Raw genomic sequence first — 11703 nt, 5'->3', positions numbered from 1 at the left:
TGAAAAATAGAAAAATAATTAAATAAAATTATAAAAATCTGAATACACAACTAAAATTTAAATAAAATCATTAAAGAGTCTACAATTTTTTAAAAAAAAATATTTCAAAAATATAAAAACAGAAACTAAATCAAATCAAATAGAAAAACAAGAAATTTAGGGTTTATAGGATGGTGTCTCATATTTAGAGTTTCAGAGGTGTGTAGGGGTGGAAATAGTTCAGGCCGATAACAGAGGCCTATAGGCTAACCTATACATGCTCAGGCCATACTACATTTTTTTTTAAATAGAAAAGACCTAGTTTTTTAATAAGCCTATTTAGTTAAAAAGGTTGGGCATCAGACCCTAAAAAAGTCTTTTAAGCCTATCAGACCGGCATATTTAAATAAATATGAATAATTTTTTTTATTATCATTATATTATGTTTTGTACTTTGAATTAAAATTCATAAATATAACTTTTTTATCTTGAAGAACTTTGTCTTCCTAAGTTCTCTTAAACAAATAGTTCCCAAAACTTATGCTAATAGGTAAGTTAAAATAAGTCCATGTAAAAAAATTAGTCTCTCAGTCTTTTAGTTAGTTAGTCTATTTAAACATTATTTTAATTGTTTATTCATGTCTAAAACAAATAGGCTTTTATGGAGGCTAACCAGACATTCGAAAAGGTCAGACTCAGGCCTAAAAATAAGTCTACGATAGACTACAGGTCAGACTTAAGCTTCAATTTTTTTGACAGGACGGACTTAGACTTGACAAAGCCTAACTCGGCACAGTCTATTTCCACCCCAAAGTGTGAGCCATACATAGAAGTGAGAAAAAAAATTGCCTAAAAATATGCATATATTCCTTTTTGTTCTGGACATGTGCCTTCATAGGCTTCTATAGTTGTCTTCACACAAGCCCAAACAAGTCATCATTCTCAATATTCTATAATTGTGTAATAACTGTGCTAATTTGTAAGTGTATGTAAATTACTTGACCAAAAACATAGGAATAAGTCAATCATCCATTCAATTATTCAAACGGGAATACTAAACAGCCTCTAATGTACTCGAAGGTGTAACTTGCTGGTATAGATTGGTACGTTGAAAGAGTAAGAAGAGAATCAAATTTCAATATTTGCTGCTAACAAAATCTCCTATATAATTGCAGATATTGACAGAATGAGACAACATGAGAATATTTATTATATTTTATTTTACTCATGGACAAAAATTGTGGTTTTACACTTTTACTAGTATTGAGCTCATGAAACATTGCAGGTCACGAGCAATCATCTGCCACAATTATCATGTTTAGAACCCCACCACTGTTGGTGGAATCCAAAGGTAGCAAACATGTCTATGAACAATGGGAGTCATGTTCCCAGTGAGAGAAAAACCAAGCCATTGTTCTATCATTGTCATTCATCACAAGTGGGAGAGGACCCATCAATCAATTCAAACATATGTAGCTCAGGCATTTCGGATTGAATGCGTGTTACCTCATGTGTAGTTTCATTCAATCGCTTCACATTCTCAAATTATTACTAGTGTCAATGTGTTCAAATTCTATCTGGACAACAACACAATGCATACATGAATGCTAACAGTCAAATTGAGAGGTTAATACAAAATGATGAAAGTCAGGTTATCTATTAACTGCGGCTACTGAATCAGTAAAAGATATTTCTAATCACTGGTATTTTTTTACTGTACAAAAAATTCTACACCAATTTGTTAAGGCTTCCCTCTAGAAAGCTTCATACACATCACAGGTAGTTGATTCAACCCTTCTTTGAGATTAATACAAATTCTCCTCGAATATCAGTCTCAGGCTAAGTATGTACTACCTATTTGATCTACCAGATTTACTGTGATTCATACAAACTCAAATTATCAATGGCAATGGAAAGATCAGATTCCATCACACTATCACATGCCTTTGGTTGAGCATCATCCTTGATTGGATTTTCTTCCTTCCCTTCTGCTGCAGCCACACATTCCTGAAATCTGAAGCAACTGATGAGGTGGTCATTAGTTAACCCCACAACCTGCATGAAGGAGTATATGACAGTGGGACCCACGCCACGGAAACCTCTTCTCAACAGATCTTTGCTAATAACTTCAGCTTTTGGTGTTTTAGCAGGAACCTGTCGAGGATATCGAAATTTGCTAACTATAGGCTTGTGGCTCACAAAACTCCAAATGTAATTGTCAAATGACCCAAACTCTTCTATGACCTGGCATCAGTAAAACCTGCAAAAAGTTAGTTGCAACAACAATCATAGCTGTGGTGCAAATTGTTCAGAGTGCAATTATGGCAGTTGAGTAAAGTAAAGCATTGTAGTTTTTAATGTTATGTAGCTAAGCACATACCAGCTAAGCATGTTGGCTGGTTAGAGAATCCAAATAATTAGGTCTCACATCATTGCGGTAAATAAGAATATAAGAAGCTCATACTGTACAAAAGATTTATGTCATGAGTTGTCCCATATGGTCCATGCAAATTAAATGAGAGCCAGGACCACAACTCAATTACCCTTATTACCTAAACCTCCCTAATCAAATAATCATTAAATAGCATTTTAAGTCGTTCAATTGATTCAATATCTCTCTAATTAGTCTCTCATTATCAATGGTAATTATGAGTTAAAATACTAAAGCTAAGATATTAGAAAGTCAACTCAAGTATTTTTTTTCTTCAGAAAAGGGAACACAATTCATTTATGAAAGAAACAGAATTGAACTATCCTGCTTGACAGGTTTTCTTTTTTATGAAAATTATTAGACTTACTTTCCTAGATTAGGTGTTTCTCCAAAAGATCAATTCACAAAATAAAAAAAATATTTCTTTTTCAAAGGGAAACCTCTAAAGTAAACTTCCAAAACATTAAGCAGTTGACTTCTTTCTAGATTAGCATAACCTCGGGATTCAACTTTATTCATATATCATGAATAAGGAAAGTATTAAGTACCGTCTAAAATAGCTAGTAGCATCACTTGTTTCCTAGACATTTTATTAAATACACCCACCCAAAAAACTCTTGGATGGAATGGTTTGGGTCTCTTTTGGGTTAACGAGAGGTTTTGGGTTCAAATTCAGTCCTGAGAATGTGGCAGTGTTAATATTCTTGAGAGAGTTTTGCCGCCCATTATGGTCCTACCCAACTCAATGAATCAGTCCCTGCAATTACGTGCGTAGATACCTAGTTTATCCCAAGAATCCCATATACACCAGATATAGAACTATAGATTTTGAATATGGCTGTAAAATACCGCAAGCATGTACTCTCTCTGATTCCACTTCCAGTGGTCCTCACCCAGAAATTAACAAGTAACTGTGACTTAACCCAGGAGGACATATTGCATAATGAAGGTAGCAAAAGTCCCAAGAAAAATAATATACCTTTGATATTTGGCGAGCATTCTCAATTATTCCACGCAATTTCAGATCGGAGAGTAAGGAACTTGCAGTGGTTCCTGGTGCCAACATCTTCTTCTCATTTAATTTTGAGACAGCAACTGGATCAAAGTCAGCAAAAGCTTCCCTGCAAAGAACTTTGTTAACAATAATAATGTGAACAAAGTTAAAGAAAAAATAGGCTACATGTGAGGTAGCCGCCAACCAGCAAAGATTAGAGCACAAAAATTGACAATAATTTTAAAGAAATAAAAAGATATTCAGAAATTCTACATTGATAATACCTAAATATGTGTCTCTTGCTTAGAATGGCTGGCCAAGCGAGTTCAGAGAGGGCACTTGAAAGAACAAGAACCTCAAACAGTTTCCTACATGTGATTAAGAGTGCCAAACAAAATTTAATGGAAGGTACATTCTTTTTCCAACCAACATAACAATACTATTTTTAGTGTATAAAAGCTTACTTGTCATCATGTACTGGAACTCCCCATTCTTCATCGTGGAAAGTAGCATAACATGGCTCTAATATCAACAGGTAAACACTTAGTCAGGAAAACAAAATTTTGTAAGAAAGCCAAAGTAGCTCGGAACTAAATAAAACTTGAATTGTGTATTATAGAGAAATTTCCAGTAAATGTATAGCTTGTGCACATTTATCTGCAGTGCCATTGACCTATATCAGGTTCGTACAGTGTACTTCTCTTGGAATTCCCAACTTTCTCTTCAATAATCAAAAACATCAACTAAAATATATTGTAAGAGGCACGTGTCCATTGCATGTTCTATCCTATTTTGCCTACAAACTCATTGCATAAATGAATACATTAAACACAAGCAATAAAATATCAAAAATTAATATACCAGACTTCATTATTATTCACATTAGTTAAATGGAAAATATGATGATGTCCAAATGGAGTTATAATGATATAGAAAATATTAATCTTCAATGAAGAAATCTATGTTTAAGTTAAATGGGTCATGCAGTTCACCAATATGTCAATATCAGCTCAAATGCATATACAAACACAACACATTGCATAAGACCTTATAGTTGAAATTAAACTACAACAGCAATACTCGAGAAAGCAATTCAGCCTCCAAAAGTATCATGAACAGAACTAAATCCTACAAAATTAAACACATAACAATTCCCCTGCCTATGATGTTTTAAAATCAACATAGCATGCCCTCTTAAGAATTTAAGGAAATTGGAGGAAGGAGTAGAACAAACCAGTATTAGGAGTGATCCAAGCACATCTCTTCTTGGATTGTGCGCCATCAGGAGGAGGGGATTCTAACACACCATCAGAAACAACACTTCTTGGCTTCGACACAGACCGCTTCCTTGTAAAACCATAGCTATTAGACCGAGTCAACCTCCCAGTAGAAGCTCGGCTGTGAAATGAATCAGTAGACGCATCAGACGAACACGAAGCATTCATAGACAAATTAGAATGCAACAACTGCTCGTGTCGGCGCAGCACTGAAGAAACACTGGTAGAATGTGACTGAGGAGAAGAAGCATCTTTCTTCTCTCTGGCCAAATCAACATCCCTGCCCAATTTCTCAGCCTTCCTCAGTGGCTTCGAACCATCTTTCCTAGAACTATAAGAACCTGTCTTATTTCCAGCAGGACCAAACACAGGCCTTGCTTCTGAGTCAGCAACATTCATAGACCTCAACCTAGGACCTCCTGAGGCTGACATTGACACAAATCTCCCCAAAACACACAGTCACCTACCAATTTCTTCTCTTCTAACCTCACTACTCACTCTAATTATCAATCAAAACTACCCATGAAAATCCACTAAAACCCACACTTTTTTATCAGCTAAAGAACAACAAAAAAGGATCATAACTCATATGAAACTTAAAGCAAACACCTGGTGTGCACAATGACGTAACCCCAAAAACAGATCTTGAATTTTCAACCTTCAAAGTGAACTCCTAGAACCCATTAATCAGAAACCCAGAATAGAAACCCCATAAAAAGTTGAAATTGACTTGATTTAGAAAAATGGGTTGACTTTTTGGGAGCAAAAATTAGGGTTTAGGTAGAGTTCGGTTGTAATTTAGAACTGAGCTCGAAAGAACCTCGAAAGGCCAAGATTCCATTATGCATTGTGGAAAAAGCATAGTACTCTTGAATGCAACATCAAAAAGCTGGTGACATGACAATCACACACGTTCCTTGAGCAGAGTTGTAGTAGAAATAGGAAAGAAAATGGGGGAGAAAATGGTGGGAAAAAGATGTGAGAGAGAGAGAGAGAGTATAGGGTTTTGATGATGATTTATCTTTTATGGTTACTGTGGGGTTTGATGAAACAAAGAAAGCAAGGTACAAAGTATTATTAACGGGAAAGAAGAAAAGGATGAAGATAGAGAGTGAAAATAGTAAGAGAGAAATGAAGATGTGTAAAATAGAAGAAAATAAAAGACTCTTCAAGACCTTTCATATCCGTCGGACAAAGTTTGAAACTACATCTATTGTTTAGGAGATTGAATATCTTAAAAGGGTCATGCTAACATGTGCCCTAAGGGCACATGTTAAGGATACTATAATTGGAAAATGTTAAATATAATTAAATGCAATAAAGTCATATTTAAAGTCGATACATTGAATGCACGCGTTTCAAAAAAATATTTCTATAAATAATTCATTAACTTGTTCCCTTGGGGCACATGTTAGCTTTTCCCATCTTAAAATTGTTTTTCTAAAAAATTAAAATCTATTTTATATTTTACGGAGACATGTACAGTGAACCAACAACGGTATTATAAAATTAGTGGTTAAGTGATAGATTAGTTTATAATTTATGGTTGATGGTTGATAGTTTATAGCTGATGGTTGATGATTCATAACTTATAAGTTAATTAAAGTATTTAGTAAAATTAGCAGTTTAACTAGCTGATAAATATAAAAGGACATAAAAAGACATTTCTTAATTAATAATTAAATACACATTTAAAATAACTAAAATTTATAAGGATATTAATGGAAGAAAAAATAATAAGTTATAAGTTATAGAGCTAAAACGCTATTTAAAATTGCGTCTGGAAAATAAGTTATAAACTAGTAAAAGAAGCTATAACTTCGTGATGAAAAGACTGTTACCAAACAGGTCTTTTATTACCATACGAACTTATAAGTTATAAGCTATAAGCTCATAATATAGTTTGGTAAACAGAGCGTACGTGGTTCATGGTGGACCACAGATAAGAGTCGTTAGATTAAGCTATTATATGAGATCTTACCCTATACTACTTACATAAAAAAATTTGTTCTCCTATCTTCTTCGATTTCACTCTCACAACCGGCATTTTCAAGCTTGAATTAACAATATGTCTTCCCTCTTAGGGTCCGTTTGGTTGGAAGTAGATGGAGGGGAGGGGAGAGGATATTTATAAATAAATGTGTTTGGTTCATTTTTTTATGAGGGGAGGGGAGCAAATTCCCTCCTAGACTCACTTTTTGCTCCCCTCCAAATTGGGGGGATTTGGAAGGGAGGGAAGATTCATTAATCAAAATTTTATTATTTTCCCTATTTTATCCTCAATTATTTTTTTAATTCCAAGATTGTCCTTATTGAATTATTAAAGACTAAATTTTTCTGTGTTATTTCACGTTTCATTTTACTTCTATTGTGCGGTTGCTATTTATGCCTTGTTGCTCTCAAGTGAATTTTTTCCTTTTTATTTTGTTGAATTTTCTTTTTTGAGATTATGTTGTTTTTTAATAATAATAATAACATCCTTATATCAGTTCTTATTTATAATATATAATAGTAATTGTTATAAAACTAACTAAAACAATAGAGAGATCAAAGAGAGATAGAGAAGAAAGAGAGCAATATTATCTTATCTTATTTCAAGTGTGCTTTACATTGTAATATGGGTCTCTATTTATAGGACTCAAGGGAGATAGAAAATCACACATATTAAACACATATTAAGTATGGAATAGGAAGATGAAGAACATGGAGATGGATGGACATCCACTAACATAAATATTCATAACACTCCCCCTTGGATGTCCATTGAGGATATGCCTCGTTAAAACCTTACTAGAAAAAACCCAGTGGGAAAAATTCTAGTGAAGGAAAAAGAGTACAATATCCTTTGAATGTGAATTGCCTCGTTAAAAACCTTACCAGGAAAACCCAATGGGACAAAACCATGGTGAAGGAAAAAAGAGTGCAAAACATATGTATTTCTCCCCCTCATGCAGACATTTACATGTGAGACGATATTCTTTGTAGTTGTTTCTTAAAATATCTTCTTCGAAGTGACTTCATGTAGTGGTAATAGTAATGCGGGATTTGATGAAGTTGTTTCCATGAGTTGTTTCATAGATCTCCATGAAATGGTTGTACCATCACATGTAAACAAATAGCCTGTTTCTGATCTACTATTGTGAGAATCTGACAAGTAACCAGCATCTCTAAGATAACGAAGTATATGTTTGACTCCGTTCAAATGTCTTCATGTAGGTGAATAATTGTATCTTGGTAATAGATTGACCACAAACGATATATCAAGACGTGTATAATTAGCAAGGTACATTAGTGCTCCAATTGTACTAAGATATGGTACTTCAGGACCAAACAATTTTTGTAATCATTTTCTTGAGGCCTGAAAAGATCTTTCTCTACATCTAATGATATAACAATCATTGGAGTAGACAACGAATGAGATTTGTCCATATAGAAGTGTTTCAACACCTTTCTATATAATCTTCCTGGTGTACAAATATTCCATTGTCCAAATTCTCAATTTGTAAGGCTAGACATAATTTTTGTTTTTCCTAGGTCATTCATCTCAAACTCTTTCTTTAAGGAATTTATAGCTTTTGGAAGCTCTTCAGGAGTTCCAATAATATGTATCACATTCACATAGATAATTAGTATTGCAAATTCTTTTCCACATCATTTTATGAAAATACAAGTACAAATTGAATTATTTGTATATTCATCATTTAGTAAATATTCACTGAGGCGATTATACCACATGCATCCAGATTCTTTCAACTCATACAGAGACTTGTTCAATTTGATGTAGTAATTTTCTCGAGATCCATAATTACGTGCCTCTGGTATATTGAACCCTTCAGGGAGTTTCAGGTAAATGTCACTATTAAGTGAACCATACAAATAAGATGTCATTACACCCATCATGTTCAAATTATGCCCTTCATGTGTTACAAGGCTAATTAATTATCAAAAATCGATTGAATCCACTACAGGTGAATATATCAAAATCAATCTTAGGTCTTTGTGAAAATCATTGAGCAATAAATCAAACTTTATATCATTCTTATTTTTCTTTTTTACAAAAACTCATTTATATCACATTAGTTTCACACCATGAGGTGTTCGGACTACAGGTCCAAAAGTGAGTCACTTGTAAAGTGAGTTTAATTCTTATTCAATTGAATATATTTATTTTGGCCAATTCTCACTTAGTCTTTAATCTTTAATAGACTTTGACTCATGATCCTCGTTATCATTGATCACTTTTAGCGCTATATTGTATATAAAGAAATTGTCAATATTGACTTTATTTAGTTATCTCAATTTCGGTTCCATTCCATTTCATCCATGACATAATTGATCGAGATCTCTTTATTTCATATTTCAAGTACTTGATTTGTTCTTCTGGAACTGAAAATTAAATTAGATCAAAGTGCTCTTAGAATTTTCATATCCTCACTTGGGTCATCTTTAGTTTCTTTTCTTAGTAGAGGACTTTTAACATTGGAACCGACTTTCATGCCACGCTTCAGGCGCAACTACAACTCATTTGCAATATTATATTATCCAATAAGAGAATCCACTTTGAGTGGAGTATTATCAGCTGATAATTTATTTCATAAACTTTGCAAATGAATAATATTTTGAACATTTGGTTCATATTGATTTGTTCGAGGATCAAGATAACAATTTATTTTAAATTGTTCATTTGAACTTCTTGTTCATGATTTCAGCTGTTCATTTCCCTCCCCCTAATATTGGGAAAATTAATTTATCAAGTGATAATCAGCCTATTGGGCTGCAATCAAGTATTTGATTATTTTCTCAAATTATATCCTCAAAATTGAGAGTCATATTAATTATATTTTTCCAATATTCTATCATGACTCATCTTAATGTATTATATTGGAGCAATTGGAATATACACAACACATCCAAATGTTCATTTAGATGAGAAGTATTAGAATAAATTAGGGAGGACTAAGATATAGTATCTTGTTGGCTTAATGCGAATAAATATATTAATAACATACTTTGGGTGTTTCAAATATATAATTTAGAATTGATGATCTCATAAGTATCAACCATATAATTAACTTTAGACGTCTAAAGAATGGATCTTCGGGTCCATTTTCTTTTTATGAACATATATTACATGATATTCAATATCAATTTTAATAATATATATGTGATACTTATACAGGAATTTCTATAAAAAAAAGTTCAGAAAACAAGATCTTAGTCTAATTAGGTGACAAAATAATTTCACAAACTTCTGGTTGTGAATAGAGACATATGCATGATATTTTAGTCGATGCAACAGTTAATGTCATAAAAACGCAATTTCTCAAATTTTTATTTTCCTTTAGAAACACACAAAAATTGACTGGATTGAAGAAACTTCTGGTTCTTCAATACAAATTATTTGCATCATATTATATCCGAGATGACCCAACCGGTTTTACCAACGACACATTTAAGTGTAAGTTGTAAACTACTGGTTTACAATGACATGTGCTTCAATTGTACTAATATAAGTGTAGTACAAACCCGAGAAAAAAGACGGTAGCTTTTCTATTACACATTTAATGTCCAAATTGTGTTGTGTAATACAAAGATATTCGATACCTCCAATATAATTCAAAACCAATATAATAGTATCTCATTATTAAACACTTTAATCAAACACATTCATATGAACATATTATCATATAATTATCAAACAATTACCCCTTATAAAATTAAACATATTTAATCATACAATATTATATCACTAAAATTATATCGTCATATAATTAATTTGATTTACTATCCTTCAGGGATGGATAAGTTCTTCAAGAACTATAAAAATAATATATTTTTCTATCCTTCAGGAATGCTTGATAAGTTCTTCAGGAACTATAAAAATAATTTATTTTTCTATTCTTCAGGGATGCTTGATAAGTTATTCAGAAACTATATAAATAATTTGTCATAAACAATAATCTATAAAAAAATATAACCATCCTTCTGGGATGCGTTAAAAGTATTGTGTCATTTTTCTGGAATGACAATCTTTTAATGAGCATATTACAAATTATGAAATTTTAGATCGATACAAAAAAAATTATGAAATCCTTCTTGGATTCAATAATATTATAGATGCGACCTTTTAAAGGGGATTGAACGTTGAATTCTTCTGGAATTCATCAATTATTGATAAACACAATAATCAATTAAACTCAATCTTTGATTAATAATTTGGAAATAGTTTAATATTAATCTTTAGTTCTACAAATATCACATCGCAAACTATTTCCATAAACAACGATCAAGAAAAATTATTCTTTGTGCAATCCTTCAGGGATGCCTGAATATTAAATTAACACTTCTATGTGTTAAGATTCAAATCCGAGCAAACATATAGAAATGCTTTAATGTTAAATTCTTCCGAAATTAACAAGAATGATCAAAGAAATCTAATATTATTGTACAAGGTAAATAAATTTCTCTACAAAATATACAAAAAATAAACATATTTATATGAAGAAAAAAAATAGTAACAAAATCATGAATTATATTAAGATTAGAAAAATAACGTAGAACCTGGCTATATCATCACTCGCGTTGTAGAGTATCGTGCTGATAACGTGTTATAAAACTAACTAAAACAATAGAGAGATCAAAGAGAGATAGAGAAGAAAGAGAGCAATATTATCTTATCTTATTTCAAGTGTGCTTTACATTGTAATATGGGTCTCTATTTATAGGACTCAAGGGAGATAGAAAATCACACATATTAAACACATATTAAGTATGGAATAGGAAGATGAAGAACATGGAGATGGATGGACATCCACTAACATAAATATTCATAACAGTAATAAGATTTTCTATTATACTATTAACTAGACGTTTGCCCGTGCGATGCACGGAATAGTAATATATAATTTCATGTTATGAAATAGTTGTACATAATTACATATATGAATTCGCTAAAGTTATTTTTAATATAATAAAATATTTTGTAAAATTGATATTTAATTTTATACAAACAGAAACTAATA

The 11703-nt window shown here is 32.1% G+C and overlaps 1 protein-coding gene across 1 annotated transcript; it reads right to left on the bottom strand.

The window, feature by feature from the left end:
- Nucleotides 1–1656: 1656 nt before the first annotated feature.
- LOC131627435 (uncharacterized) lies at nt 1657–5869 on the bottom strand. The gene is made up of 5 exons (XM_058898296.1): nt 4639–5869; nt 3869–3926; nt 3689–3772; nt 3390–3531; nt 1657–2223 (listed from the first exon to the last, which is right to left on the bottom strand). The coding sequence occupies exons 1-5, from the start codon at nt 5111–5113 to the stop codon at nt 1852–1854; spliced, it is 1131 nt and encodes a 376-aa protein (XP_058754279.1). The 5' UTR covers nt 5114–5869; the 3' UTR covers nt 1657–1851.
- Nucleotides 5870–11703: the final 5834 nt, after the last annotated feature.

This window comes from Vicia villosa, linkage group LG1, assembly GCF_029867415.1.
Source record: "Vicia villosa cultivar HV-30 ecotype Madison, WI linkage group LG1, Vvil1.0, whole genome shotgun sequence".
NCBI classification, from domain to species: domain Eukaryota; kingdom Viridiplantae; phylum Streptophyta; class Magnoliopsida; order Fabales; family Fabaceae; genus Vicia; species Vicia villosa.
This window is presented reverse-complemented; position numbering and strand designations above follow the sequence as displayed.